Source organism: Portunus trituberculatus, chromosome 8, assembly GCF_017591435.1.
Source record: "Portunus trituberculatus isolate SZX2019 chromosome 8, ASM1759143v1, whole genome shotgun sequence".
Lineage (NCBI taxonomy): Eukaryota > Metazoa > Arthropoda > Malacostraca > Decapoda > Portunidae > Portunus > Portunus trituberculatus.
The window spans coordinates 5,644,764-5,660,000 of NC_059262.1; the positions used below are offsets into that span (position 1 = coordinate 5,644,764).

The 15,237-nt window shown below is 47.9% G+C and overlaps 1 protein-coding gene across 1 annotated transcript; it reads right to left on the bottom strand.

The window, feature by feature from the left end:
• Nucleotides 1–1,125: 1,125 nt before the first annotated feature.
• LOC123500267 lies at nt 1,126–13,464 on the bottom strand. The gene is made up of 9 exons (XM_045248979.1): nt 11,820–13,464; nt 10,994–11,028; nt 10,441–10,620; nt 10,148–10,352; nt 9,812–9,885; nt 8,827–9,003; nt 7,226–7,458; nt 6,276–6,457; nt 1,126–5,988 (listed from the first exon to the last, which is right to left on the bottom strand). The coding sequence occupies exons 1-9, from the start codon at nt 13,018–13,020 to the stop codon at nt 5,834–5,836; spliced, it is 2,442 nt and encodes an 813-aa protein (XP_045104914.1). The 5' UTR covers nt 13,021–13,464; the 3' UTR covers nt 1,126–5,833.
• Between the last annotated feature and the right edge of the window lie 1,773 nt (nt 13,465–15,237).

A 15,237-nucleotide genomic window follows, 5' to 3' on the forward strand; every position in this document is an offset into this window, starting at 1 on the left:
TGAGTATGTTTTAGGTTTTAAAATGTGATTGAGGGCAGATGTAAGCATAGATATTGATTGCTATGCTGTGAGGGAGTCCAGTAACACTATGTATGTAAGCAACACACTCAACAAAGTACAACTATTTGCATAAATGTAATAAATAAACTCATAGAAAGAAAACAACTAAATGTAAAGGAGAATTACAACACATCAAGAATTAATTTTCATGATGACTCAACAGGTGAGCTCAGCAACAAACAGTCTCAAGAACATTACTTTCAGGATTAATCTCAATTCTATGCAAATTCTGTCCCCACATGTGAATTATATTTAATGTACAAAATGTTCATTCATGACTGACAGGGCATCACGCCTCATTTAACCTTAACACTTCAGAAAAAGAGCTTTTGTGGTGCAAAATTCTGCCTTCCTGCACTGCATCTGCCCTCAAGGAGACCTGGACTGATTAGCCATGTACTTCTCTGTGTTACTCTAGGGTGTGAGTTGAATACAATCATAGTTTGTAAATCAGTGTTTCTTTCCCCTTTTCTACATCTACCACCATCACCACCACCACCACCACAGACAAGAGCCACATACCTGATGGTTTGCTGAGAGGCTGCCATAAAACCCCAGCTCCATCCTCCACCTTACTGCTTCACTGGTGCTGTGCTGGTTCACCTTTATCAGAGACCAAGGTGGCAGTGTGTTGTGTCTCCCAGGTGACGGTAGCCTTTAATGGAGACCCAGCTAGCATTCTGTTAAGCTAAGCAGGCACTGAGAAGCTGATACACACAAACACACACACAAAGCAGGTTAGAAACAATTTGGTGGCATGAAGTGTTGAGTGAAGCAGGAGTACAGTGCAGGTGTTATGGTGTGTGTGTGTGTGTGTGTAAGAAGACACGGGAGAGGCAGGACATCAAAAGTTAGATTTAGACTGGAGATCCTTGTGTATATTTATAAAGGATACACTGGCAGGAGACTCAACAGTAGGTGTTCAGTGTGACAATGGTGATGGGATGACAAGCCAAGGCTGTGAAATGAAATCTGCCATGTGTGTGTGTGTGTGTGTTTGTGTTGATATGAACCCAAAGATCTTACAAACTATGACCTGATAATGACAACAATGAAACAGCAACATATTCTCATGAACATAAAATTTGTTTATTGAAAGCACAGATATTGTGGAGAGCTACGGAAGGCTAGTCTTGTGACAAGTGAATCCAGACCTTATAGTTACATGTGCTAAGGTCCTTCTCTCTCCCAGTACAACATATATGAACACATAAGCAGTCACTTCTGGCCAAGCAAAATAGTATTAAATTCTCTGAATATCATTTGTCCCTAAAATTCTAAGATATGAAAAGTTTGGGTTCTTTTCATCTTCCTCCTGAGATCAGAGGAAATTATGCAACCACTCCAGAAATAACAGCACGGCAGGGAGGGACGACAGCCGGTGGACCGGTGGACCGGTGGTGTGGAGGGTTGACAAACAAACTCTATTGCAGATATAGCCGGAGGTGGGGAGGATCACTCTCACACAAAATATGACGTGGTTTACCAATAAAAAGAGGAAAAGAGCCGCGCCGTCCCTGGCCGTGATATTATTCCCGGAGGCCCATAAGTGTTCCCACGACACACGGTACTCTGGTAATCTCTCTCTCACTCGTCAGCCAAGGCATCAACACTGTGGCAGGGTCAGCCAGTCTCTTCGGTGCACACCACTCACTAACTCACCACAACACACACACTAGTAAAAACTGAAAAACTGGAGATGCTTCCCCAATCCTTCTCTCTTTCCTAGCCTCTGTCAATGGATCACGGACAGTCACCACTCATCCCAGGCCAACCTGCACCACGGACACCTCCTCCTTCCCCTGTCAGTGTGTTCACCAGAACCAGCCAGGACACACATGTGTATCAATATGTATACAAGGCTTTCACTATTCATATATGATATAATAGTACTCTACTGGCTTGCTTCTCATGTGAATCTCACCGACAAGATGCTCACAACATGGCCATGGGAGGGTCACCGGTGCTGGCTGACCTGCACCTCAGCAGGGCACACACCACCACGGACGAGCAACACGTGACTCTCGGGACGCGTCAGACGGCAGGCGAGGACGACGGCGGAGCGATTACAACCACCTCGGGACGACTGGCGTAACGACCTCCCTTGTTATCACACAACACTGCTACAAACCTGCACTCTTCCCTCAACACACCACACCTGCACCTCCTGGACAATGACAGGTATAGGCACACAACTGACATCCCTGTGACATTTCAACTACCCTGGGTCTGTCTGTGCTCCTTGCATTTGATTTTTTGTATGCCTGCGGGTCAACACGTTGGCCCAGTACCCGTAATGTATCAAGAGCCGATGCAAACCATTCCCGGCTGGCCTGTCCCTGTCCCACCCTGCACCATGGCACCATGGCACCATGGCACCAGGTGACCACGCTGTCCAGTGCTGCACCTCTCTCACACACACACACACACACACACACACACACTAAGCCCTGGCCATACACCACAACACCCACTGCTCACGGCCGGCATCACACAATGGCACACGCTAATGGCGTTCTGTGGCCGCCACAGACACGGGTGAACCCTTTCATCCGTCACTGAATCCTTGAAGTGATCTAGATAGTCTCTCAGAGGAAGGCTTCTAAATCCCCATTAAACAAAGCAATAAAATTATTTATCACCTATTAACTTACATAAGGCTTCAAGAGATCAAACGTAAAATTATCTCAAAGATCCCGGTGTGTGTCGTTTGTAGTCTGGCCCTGAAAACCTGCTGCTGCTGCTGCTGCTGCACCTCGCACAAACAAGGTCTGTTGTGACACAACTCTTGCCTGTAAGTTGTGCACTACACTCCCTAAAGATGAATTAAATGGCATGAAACAAGTCCTACAATGGAAGTCCTCATTCAACATAACATTTTAGTTTCTTACAAGTAAAGACTTAAAGAGTACAGCCCACCAGTGCCTCCCTCAACCACCGAGATCTGGGCTGCATCCTGGCCAGCCACACACGCCATTTGGCTCGCAATTTGCACCAACAATGACTAAAACAAAGTGTATACTGTACATGGCTCTTCTCTAAGACATCAAGGATAAAAAATATCTCTGGAATAGTGACATGACCACTCTGATGCTTCATGAAACACACACACACACACACACACACACACACACACTGCACACACGGCTGTCAAAGCTGCAGCCACTTACTTATCTTCGGTATACAATTGTTAATCCCATGGTGGAGGCCGACCCTGCCTGCCAACTTCCAGTCAAGTAAGTTTCCTACAATACTGACTGCCACACTCAACACCACCACCACCAACACCACATAACTCAACCACACCTTACACACACGCATGATTTCAATGACGATGACAATGGCGGTGTTGATAATGACGACGATGGTGCGATGATAAGAAACAGAGCGAGTCAAGACTATGGGTGTGTGGCAAGTGTGTGCCTTCATGCACACACCCCCATCCACACTAGCACCCTCACTCTTTTTTTGTGAGAACGACGATGACGGCGACAATGACGATGAACCTTTTTGATGACAACGCGGCGACTGACTGTGAGGCGATGACGGTGGCAGGCGACAGTGACGGATGCCGAGGTTATGACGACAACAATGGAAAATCAGTGTTGAAATAAGTACATACATACATACATACATTGCTCCACCACAAGGCTGCCCTATGACTCTCAGCGAACCAGGCGTGTGCATGTTGTCGTAAACACACACACGAAAACAACCTGGCCTGGGCACTTGGTACAACTCTGCAACTCTGCTGCTGGGAATCAGTAACACCTTTCTCTCTCTCTTGCTAACCTGGCATCACAGTAAAGCAGCAGACACACTCCTCACGGTCCTGTAACTCCTCTGCCGAACCAAACAACTTGCTAATCCTCCTTGTTGGGACTTTTTTGTACAACATTGGGTTTCTGGTGCTTAGTTAAATGATTATTACTAGTATTGGGTAGCAGTGAGTGGCTGGTTGGGTAGTGTGATCAAAACGTGAAACAAAACTACACTGTAAGACTCTATGGGGAAATTATTGGGGGGAGAAGAGGAAGAAAAATGACTAAGAGAAGTGGTATTATTGTGAGACGATGTGTGTTTATGTGTGTGACAGAATAGAAGAGTGGAGAGCGAGTGGGTTTGAAGCAGGTACTTTCCGAGACCAGCAGAGGATGTACTAGAGGGGCACTGAGGAATGGAATGGACAGACACCCCCACACACTCACCAGTCACCACCCGCAGCAGCAACACCTCAAAAAAGAAAACAAAACGAAGAGAAAGACAATAATTCTGTTCCTTAAAAACAACAACCATCAGAACTCAAAGCGAAACAACCTCTTTTGACCGAACGCTTCAATAAAACGCTGCCGTGTTACAAATAAACCGTTCCTCTCGCTACTCTCTCCACCAGACGCCTCCCTAATGACTCGGAGGAAAACTTGGTACAAAATCCACATGAAAACCTTATCATTAGGAACATGCCACTGCTTCTATGGCCTCAGAAGGGGTTGGGGGGGTAGAAAGTAAGCCACATTATCACCTCTTCCCGTATGACTAATAAAACACAGGCGTGGGTAAATTCACACCCAAAATATTCTCTCTCTCTCTCTCTATAATGGCTATATTTGGAATATTCTTGGCAGTGTCCTTGCAGATGAGAACAACAACATCAACAACAACAACAACAATAATAATGATGATGATAATAATAATAATAATAATAATAATGATAATAATAATAATAATAATAATAATAATAATAATAATAATAATCATGATAATAATAATAAAATCATACAAATATATACAGAGCAATTATACACTGCAGTCTCTTTCCAATTATCCAAGGCTTTAATTTCTTCTTCTTCTTCTTCTTCCTCCTCCTCCTCCTCCTCCTCCTCTTCTTCTTCTCCCTCTCTTCCCCCATCACCACACTAAACACACACATGCACACACACACCACTGAAGTTTGGAAATGAGAAGATTAAGGAAGAGAAAAAGATGAGAAGTCAAATGCATGTTGATAATAGTTTAGTGTGTGTGTGTGTGTGTGTGTGTGTGTGTGTGTGTGTGTGTGTGTGTGTGTGTGTGTGTGTGTGTGTGTGTGTGTGTGTGTGTGTGTGTGTCTTGGTGGTGAGTCTATCGCTGTATCCATGTTCCCAGTGGCCCCACACATCCTGTCATCACCGGTTCTGGCCTCATCACCACCTCATCACCACCACACCTCACCCACATCCTGCATTTCCTTCTCCACCTGACAAAAATGGACGAGCAGTGACAACAGCACACAAAAATATATGGATTTGTAATATATATGGAAAAATAATGATAATAATGATAATAAAAGCCTTCCGTCCAGTGCCTTGCTTCCGTCGGTCAGAACGCGGCAAATCGGAATGGAAGACAAGGCAGTGTGGACGCCGGCACAGTCTGGCACTCCTGAATGTAGCGACAGTGCCCATCACCCCCACACAGCTGGCAGTGATGGGCAGCTGCGGACAGGGGAAGGTCGAAGGGAAGGGAAGGTATGATGGAAGGGGAATACAGCAAGAAGGGGGATGGGAAAGGAAAGAAAGGGAAAGAGGAAGTAGAAACAAAATACTCTCTATATATATATATACTTAAAAAAAAAATAATAATAATAACTATGATAAGTAAAAGTTTGCCCTTCACACCAACACCAGCCAGCCTGTCCTTCACTCTGGTGTGTGTGTGTGTGTGTATGTGTGTGTGTGTGTGTGTGTGTGTGTGTGTGTGTGTGTGTGTGTGTGTGTGTGTGTGTGTGTGTTCATTAGGTATGGCTGGGTGGCTCTGGCTGACCTGCTGGGACTTGCAATGACAAACGTTTGTTGTTGGACGGTCGGAGGCGGCGTGTGGCGTGTCTTGCTGACGGGAACCTCTGGTAATAGCGCTCGTCTCGCAGAAACTTGACTGTCACCAAGTTACCTGCGGCAAGAGAGGGAGAGAGACCATTAATCCCTTCAGTACTGGGACACATTTTTACCTTGAGATTTGTGTACAATTAGACCATTTTATTGACATTAGGAAGAGTCTAAGGAGGTCAGAAGCTTAATGGCCACAGTCTTCACTATTTCAGTTCCCACATTAATTTTCTGAAGCTGTATAAAATCACTAAATAGTCACCACAATGAATATGAAAACACGTCATGGTACTGAAGAGGTTAAACAGAATCTAAACACACAAAACTGAGACAGAATAAGAGAGCACTGACCATCATACCACCAGCCATGCAGCGCCCTGAAGGCACGGCCGGAATCACTGAGGGAGGCACACTTCAGGTAGACACAGCCCTCACGTGAGCCTCGGTCCACCGCCACATGCACGATGCTGATGCCCTCACACTTCTCCAAGATGCTATCCTGGATTCGTGCCGGCCAGCTGTCCCCAAACTCCCTGCCAGTGCATAAGTCAAGTGTTAGGTTAGGTTAGAGAAGAGGGTAAAAATGTGTTGCTTATTGTGTTACTGTCAGGAGTAAAGGAAGAGAGGAAAGGAAGAAGGGCAATAAAGGGAGAAAGGAGAGGAGGAAAAGTATGAGAGCAAGAAGAAAGGAAGAAAGGAGATGTAGAAGCCAAAAAACGAAAGGAACAGGAAAGCAAGAGGGAAGAAAGAACAGAGGAAAAGGTATAAGCGGGGAAAAAAGAAAAGAGAAATAGGGTAAGAATAGAAAAATATAGAAGGGAAGAAAGAAACAAAGAGGCATGAAAAGAAAAGAATAACAAGGGAGAAAGGAAGAAAAACAGAGAAAAAGGGGCAAAAAGAGAAAATTAGGGTAGGAAGCAGAACAGCAAGACAAATGAAGAAAAAGAAAAGGAAGGAAAGAGAAGGAAGGAGGAGAGGCAGGAAGAGATAGACGGCAAGACAGAAAAGGAAGCAGAGAAAAGGAAAGAGGATAGGAGGTAGAAGCAAGAAAAGATATGAAGGAAAGAAAGGAAGGAAAGGAATGAAAGAAACGGAAGGAGGATAGGAGGAAGAAGGAAGCAAAGATTAGAAGGAAAGAGAATGAAAGAGAATAAAGGAGAGGCAGGGAGAGCATAGGAGACAGGAGAGATGGCTGGCTAAAGAATGGAAGAAGTAAGAGAAGAGAAGAAAAGAGAAGGAAGGAGAAGGAGAGAGGAGAGGCAGGAAACTATAGGAGATAAAAATAATGATTGTTTACTCACACATCACAGTCAAACATGTTTCTAATCTTGAGGCAGGACGTTGGGGACACATTGGGGACATTGTGTGGGCTGAGGGTGTTGAAGGCGGGTCCCTGCCACACTTTAGGGGGCGGCCGACCCACTCCGTCCCCCCCGTCCACCCCTGAAGAGTTGTGTGGGTGGTGTGGCAACCCCGACGCCCACCGCCACACCTCACAGTCCTCGCCGCCCACTGCCTGGATCTCTCGCCGCACCTGTTGGTAAGTGTTGTGTTAGCCAGGTAAGGGGTGAAGGTGTTAGCCAGGTAAGTGGTGAAGGTGTTAGCCAGGTAAGTGGTGAAGGTGTTAGCCAGGTAAGTGGTGAGGGTGCTAGCCAGGTAAGTGGTGAGAGTGTTAGCCATGTAAGTGGTGAGGGTGTTAGCCATGTAAGTGGTGAGAGTGTTAGCCAGGTGACATGGTGAGCGCTCTGGGTCGCAGGTGTGCATGTCTTTATTTTCTTTAATGATGAAGGGAAATCTGGCCAGCGGCAGCAAAAATGATTAATCCCTTCAGTACCATGATGCCTTTCCATATTAATTCTGCTTACTAATTGGTGATTTTATACAGCTTCAGAAACTTATGTGGGGGACTAAAATAGTGAAGACTGTAGCCATTAATCTTCTGACCTCCATAGACCCTTTCAAATGTCAATAAAATGGTCTAATCGTACACAAATCTCAAGGTAAAAATGTGTCCCAGTACTGAAGGGATTTAACAAAAAAAAAAAACCCACACTTTGATGCCAGTTCCCAAGCAGGTATGAGAGTGTTAACCAAATGAATGGGATAAATGTCTTGAAATCTCATAGGAAGATGGAAATACAGAAGCAGGTAGGGAGTTCCAGTTACTATGGACTATGGACCTATGTAAGTATGCCTGATGTGCACTTCTTGTCTCTAGTCTGCACCTCTTCTAGTTTATTTTAGATAGTTATTTCTATGAGAAGCTGCGATTTAATTCATACATAACTTTATTAATGTACATCTTTTCTAGTTTACGTTAGACATCTGTTTCTAAAAAGGGAAGATGCATTTCTCTATCTAATTTCTTCCTTTTTCTTTTGCATGTGTGACAAAATAACTTTTCAGCAATGTCTACATACACAAGAAAGTGTTTGTCTGAGCCACAGCGAGAGGCCAGACTCACCTGTTTCTAAAAAGGGAAGGTACATTTTTCTATATAATTACTTGACTTTCCTTGTGTGTGTGACAAAATAACACTTTTCAGCAACAACCTCCAACAAAATGCCTGTCTTAACCACACTGAGAGGCAAGACTCAACATGTTTCTAAAAAGGGACGGTGCATTTTTCTACATAATTTCTTAACTTGTCTTTAGTGTGTGACAACTTAACTTTTCTTCTGCGTGTGACAAAATAACACTTTTCAGCTACATCTACATAGTAAAATGCCTGTCTGAGCTGCAGTGAGAGGCCAGACTAACCTATTTCTAACAAGGGAAGATGCATTTTCCATACAATTCTTAGTTTTTCTTCTGCATGTGACAAAATAACACTTCTCAGCAACACCAAGACAACAAAGATCCTGTCTGAGCCCTCTTAGCCGCAGAAAGAGGCCGAACTCACCCTGGACTCATTACAGTTGATGAAGAGCACAGCACGGTCCCACAGAGCCTGCTTGGTGCGCCGGTCCCTTGGGCTGATGAGGGAGTCCCGCACATGGTTCACTGCTACAAAGTCCTTCCCCGACGCTCCCCCAAGGCCTCCCAACACCTCCAGGATCTGCTCCACCAACTCATACACCTGCAGGCGGATGGAGGGTGTGATCAGGTGTTCAGAGAGTGGTTGTGACGGCTGTGGTGTTGTTATATTCATGGTGGTGTCTGGTAGTTTTGAGTAATGTTGTCTGTTCTTGACATTTTTGTTAATGGTGAGATATACATTTTTTTTTTTTTTTTATATAAGAGGGGAGGATTGGCTAAGGGTAACAAAAAGATAAAGAAAAAAAAGATCCACTCAGTCACCAGTCTCCTTACCGAGCAACAGAATAAGCTAAAGGACAGGGATAAATGTCTTGAAACCTCCCTCTTGAATGAAGTCAAGTCATAAGAAGTTGGAAATACAAACACAGGCAGGAAATTCCAAAGTTTACCGGAGAAAGGAATGAAAGATTAAGAGTTTTTTTTTTTTTTTTTTTTTTACATTACAAGGGCACTGGCCAAGGGCAAACAAAGTGTTGGAAAAAAAAAAAATCCCGCTGGTTGCCAGGCCCTGTTAAGAAGAAAGTAGAAAGAGAAAAAACAAAAAAAATCTAAAAGGAGGGTCCAGTTAACGTAAGAGGTGTCTTGACACTCCTCTTTTGAAAGAGTAGTGGTTAACTCTTGATTTAGGATAGAATAGGATAGAATATGTTGCTTAGTATTATTTTGTAGTTATGGTGTTTATGTTATGTTAATGGTGATGTGATGTTAGTTATGTTCCTGGTTCATAGTTTTACAGCTTGCCATGTTGTTGTTTTTTTTACCAATATTCAATAGTTTTGTTACTCATTCATAGATTCATGCCGGAATTTTTAAGTTAACATTTTTCATTCACTAAGCCACACACTTACCTGTTGTTTCTCCTCCTCTGCTTTCCATCTGTAGTATCTGATGCAGGAGAATGCAAGCCAGGCAGTGATGAAGACTGAAAAGGTGCAAGATGTGTGTGTGAGAGAAAGGGAATGTATAGCAGTGACACATTAAAGTATCACATTCATAAAGTTCATGTATTGCAAATTATAGTAATGCATAATTTTAGAAAGTGTAATTATGTAGCTTTTTTCTGGTCTGGCCAAGTGGAACAAGGTTATAAGGAAAACTCCCAATGAAGTATAGTCAAAATAACCACAATTTGAGAAGTGTCTTGTAAGTATTTTGCTAAAGAAAGAGACAGTTTTGAGCCTAACCTGTTACCAATCCCATAATGAGGTAGAAGAAGGAGTAAATGGCAGTAGTGATGTGACACAAGATATGAGTGGGCTGCGTAGACAAGGCCAGGCCCAGCAGCACCCCATCCGTCTCCCCTCGCACCGCCTCCAGGCCCCAGTGCGGGTTCCACTCCACCAGGCGGCCCAGCGACTCCACCACATCCACACCCACACCCGATGATCTCTGCAAAGAATAGATGGATGGATTAGATAGGAGAGCCAGTCGAACCACCACAGCATCCAGCACCAACACACAGGAGGCAGACACTAACCGAGGAAACAGTGTGATGGTGGAGGAGATCTTGCAGTGCAGCAACAGAGAGGTGACGGGCAGTGGTGTCCCCACACTGGTATAGCCCGGCCTGGTGGTGGAGGGCTGGCAGAACCACCTCCTCTAGCTGACCCAATATGGGCTGTACCTGGGCCATCGCTTGTACTGTGAGGCAGTTGTTCTGTAGGCAAGCGAGGGAATGAGGATGATGTCAGTATTACAACCAATACAGAGGATGAGGTGATGGAAAAAAGGGAAGATTCTGTAGTGTAGCAGGTATTTTTGGGAGAAGGATGGAGGAGAGGGATGGATGAAAGATAGAGCATGTGTTATATAGTAGTATAATTTGTGGGGAGGTACTAGGAAGAGATGGTGAAAATTAAGGGAGGGATAGAAAGAAACATGTGATGGTCTTTGTGGGTGACAGGTGAGAGAAAAGATATGTGACGGTACACAAGAGCAACACAAGGATAGGTTAACACACACACTCATACAAACATTCTTAATTCAATAGCTGTCACATTATGAGCTGTAAAAATCTCTCTCTCTCTCACCTTTAATGTGCTGCTGCATACTGGAAATTTATTTTCTGAAAGGAAGGAAAAAAAATCCAAGCATTAGACAAAGATGGATTTTCTGGTGTGAAGCACAGTGGCACAAGAGGTGCACATCACCACACAAGGCACATACATGTCTCCTCCAATCTCCTGTATCTCACTTCTATAATAGTGAATGTTTAGACCTACCTTCCTCTCTGAGCCTTACCTCCAAACTTCTGCATCTGACATTACTGACTCAGCCTCCTAAATTTTTCCTGGATGTCTTTTTGTCATTTCCTTCATAATAATTGTGGTGGTTTCACTAATTGCTGCCACCACTGTACTGGTTCCAAGTACAAACCATTTACCCTTTATATCAGTAGATAATGATAAATCTTCTATAAAAAAATCCTCCACACACTCTCCTAACTGGTGCACACAGTCCTCCATCGCCTGATGTGAGGCAGGGACACCTCCACATGAACTGTCAGGCTATGTGCACCATGCCTCACGTCAGGCCTGGCTGCCACGAATGTGCTGCACCAAACTAATGTCATTCAGCTCAGGCTTTTATCTGTTGCATCAGTCTCACATCCCAAAGACTGTGCATGCTGACGACATTTTCAAAATCAAATAGTTAAAAATCTATTACTCCAATACAACAGTTAAATCAAAGCACCCTACCTTGGTAATGTCAAATATTTCTGAAAGCCAGCACTAACCTGAACCGTTAGCTCTGAATATAAGATTGTTGGTAAGAATATGCGGAAACATTTGATACATTGTCAATGTGTGACAATCTGGAGATTGAAGAGGAGAGCTTTTGAAGAGAAGTGTTCACCTGTGTGTTGTGATGAAGTGTGACGGCGTGGCAGTGGCGGGGCAGCCGGTGGCAGTGGCGGGGCAGCCGGTGGCAGGGCGGGCTGGGGCAAGGCGTTGGGGGGCGTCCACTGGGCGGTGTGAGGGGTGAAAAAAGGCACGGGGAGGCTGAGGCTGGCCAGGGCGCGGCTCACCAGGGCAGGCACGGAACGCAGGGTGGGCAGCAGTGGCATGCGCATATTGACGTACAGCATTGCCACCACCCCAAAGAACACCGCCAGCAGCACCAGCAGCAGCAGCGGCACCTTGTAGTGCCAAGTGCTTTCCTCAGCAGCCTGGCACTCCGCCCCGCCCTCACTGTGGTGCCGCCCATTGGCTACCCGGCTGGGCTCAGCCTGACTTACCACACACTCCGCCAGGCTGGGGCCACCCCGGGCCTCACCCTCCGCCCACTCACGCCCGTTCTCCAGGTGAGCCTTAGGCCGGGCTGCCCTGGTCCAGCCCGGTGACATGTGATTCTGTAGCCTGGCGGGGCTGGACTCTGCCTGCTGGGGCAGTTCTGCACCCCCCGCCCACAACACCCGACCCCCTCCCCCGTCCCCACCCCCACCGCCACTGTCCACTGAGTCCTCGGCCAGGTCAGCTAGGTCGGAGTCTGACCCCGTGTCGTAGTCCTCGGATGACCTGACCTGCAGGCCGAGCCCTGACCTGCCGGATACGGACGAGAAGTACAGGCGGTAGCAGTCCCGGGAGTCCGTGGTGGTGGTGGTGCTTGTGTTGCCGTCACGACCCCCAGGCTGTCCCGCCGCCGCCACACTCTCGCCGCGCCCCCCGCTGCCCCGTGACGCCCTGGTGCCCCTGGCGGTGCCGCTGGTGCCATTCCGCCTGTCATAGTGCCTGGCCTGGCTGGCACCGCTATCCCTGGACACCCTGGAGGCCCGGGACGACCTGGTGGCCCTGGTGGAGGAGGAGCGCAGGTGGTTCTCGGTCTCGTCCTCGTCCTCGTCAGAGCTGAAGGTGTGTAGCCTGCCGCCGCCCGTCACACTCGTCACGCTGCGCCGCGCCCTGGCCTGCTGGTGTGCCGCCCTCTTGGCGCCCGCCATGGCGTGGTTCAGCTTCTTGATCAGAATGCTGCGCGTGGACGCCGTGACAGGACTAAGGATGCCGTGTTCCTTCAGCTTGTCCCGAAGCTCCTCGTCCGTGAGCGACCTGACCGACGCCATGTTTACACCACACTCCACCACACACACACTCCGCCACACTCACACTCCCTCCAAACACTTCAAGCCAGACAAAACAACAGGCATGAGCCGCCGCCTTAAAGGTTCCAACACTACCGCTGCCCGCCTCGATCCTTCGCCGCGCCGCCTCAGACTCTCGCCTGGCTGGCCGTGCTGCCAGACCGGCCCGGGTGGCGCCGCGCCCCGCCACCTTCAAACCGCCTCGCCCTCGCCAGCCACCAGCCTGTGTGGCGCTGTGCTATGCTGCGGTGCTGCGGCCACGGCTGCGGCACGGCGAGAAGTGATAGATGTTAGAGTGCACGTACTATGTAGCAGGAACAGCAGTAACGCCAGTCACACCAAATAAAGTGCATGCCGAGCAACATACACCGCCAGTAGACCACTCCCATCGTATCAAACATTGCCTCACCACAGTAACACCACACCATGTGAGGGAAGCTTTGTGGCAGTCACAGCGGCACAACGTGTGGCTCACGTCAACACACCAAACACTGCAAGAGTTTACGGGCAGCAGCAGCAACTACATATAAAACAACAGCAGCAACATTAGTAGCAACAACAGCAGCATCTATGGCATCACCAACACCGTCAGCACCATCATCATCATGAGCCAGCACCAGTCGCAGCACCCACAGCATCATCAGCATCAGCATCAGTAGCAGCAGCATTCACAGCATTACGATGGTGATGATAATCACAATCATCATCATTATCACAATCATTATCATCATCGTCATCATCATCATAATCATCAGCAGCAGCAGCAGTAGCTGACCTAACATTAGTTTTGTTTGTCGTAGCAAGCGGAGTCTTCCAATTTAATTTTGATGGAGCCAAGCAATTCTCCCGGGAATGGCGCGCGCCCCGCCCAGCTGCCCTCCCTGCCCTCCATACCACACTACCACGTGCCCCGTCTCAGTTGGGATGCGCTTGGGGGGGAGGGGGCTGGCGTGCTGGTGGCGGCGCGGCCCTGCATGCTGGTGTACAGGGCCTTCTTGGACAGGCCGTGGGGCGGGTCGCGGGTGGTGGTATACAAGGAGCCGCGGGCCCGCAGCGACTCAGCCAGCGCCGCCCTACACCACGAGGCGCACGTGTTGGAAACCTTGCGTGGCGTGCAGGGCGTGCCCAAACTGTACGGCCTCATACCCCCTCCCAGAGAGGCCCTCGTCATGAGCTTCTGTCCCGGCGAGCCGCTAGAAAACTTCCTCCGTGCAGACAGCGGCCGCACGTACCTTGGGGCGCTGAGGAAGCTGTGTCTGGTGCTGAGGGCCATGCACGAGGCGAAGGTCGTGCACACCAACCTGCACCAACGCAACATCCTAGTGCAGGCCAGCCGGGGATATGCAGAGAACGTGCTGGTGTCTTTGGTGGGCCTGCGGGCGGCCAGCATGGGCGTGCAGGACGGGTGGGAGGTGTGGTGTGACCTGCACAGCGTGGTCATGCTGGCGCGCCTCATCAGGCCTCACTTTGACAAACACTCACAGATGTACGGTCGCTGCGAGGAGTTCGAGGTGCTGTCCCGCCTCAACCCGCGCAGCCTAGACTGGATGGTGATCCTGGTGGCCTTCTGCCGCGCGCTGCACCGCCAGCGTCCCGCCCTGTGCCGACAGTGTGCCCGGGAGGTGTGGGTGTACTTCCCCGTCTCGACCTCCTCGGAGAAGGCAGACCCAGGGTATTAGTCATTACTTTGGGGTCAGACGAGTCCAGCCTGGAAACCTTCCTTCCTCCAGACAAAATATTTTGAAGAAATGAGCAATTTTCAGCTGGACAACGTTCCTGAGGCAAAGTGTTGCTTGGTAACATGGATCATTTAGTTATTCCCAGGACGCGTCCAGACTTGTGATGAAGGGAACCTGTGTGCTGCTCTCTGCCGTGCTGCTCTACCTTGTCAGCCATGAAGAAGCACACCGCACGTGCAGAAGTCCTTCGAAACCACCCCCACCATGACACCACCTTCCAACCCCAAAATTTCTATCACATTGTTGTTTCCTATCTCAATGGTGACTGTACTTCTTCACTATCTCAGTGGTGACTGTACTTCTTCACTATCTCAATGGTGACTGTACTTCTTTAATATCTCAATGGTGACTGTACTTCTTTACTTACATTACTGAATAGTGGCGCGTGAACAGAGGCTAAAACCTGGCTTGATTGGTGAGAAGGCACGTGGCGGAGGCGAGGGGATCGAGAAGGAAGGAG

Coding starts and splice junctions, on each gene's coding strand:
- LOC123500267 (XM_045248979.1), bottom strand. CDS start 13,020: ATGGCGTCGGTCAGGTCGCTCACGGACGAGGAGCTTCGGGACAAGCTG. Junction 7,459..8,826: donor TCAACTGTAATGAGTCCAGG/GTGAGTTCGGCC, acceptor ACTTACCAACAG/GTGCGGCGAGAGATCCAGGC. Junction 6,458..7,225: donor AACATGTTTGACTGTGATGT/GTGAGTAAACAA, acceptor ATGCACTGGCAG/GGAGTTTGGGGACAGCTGGC.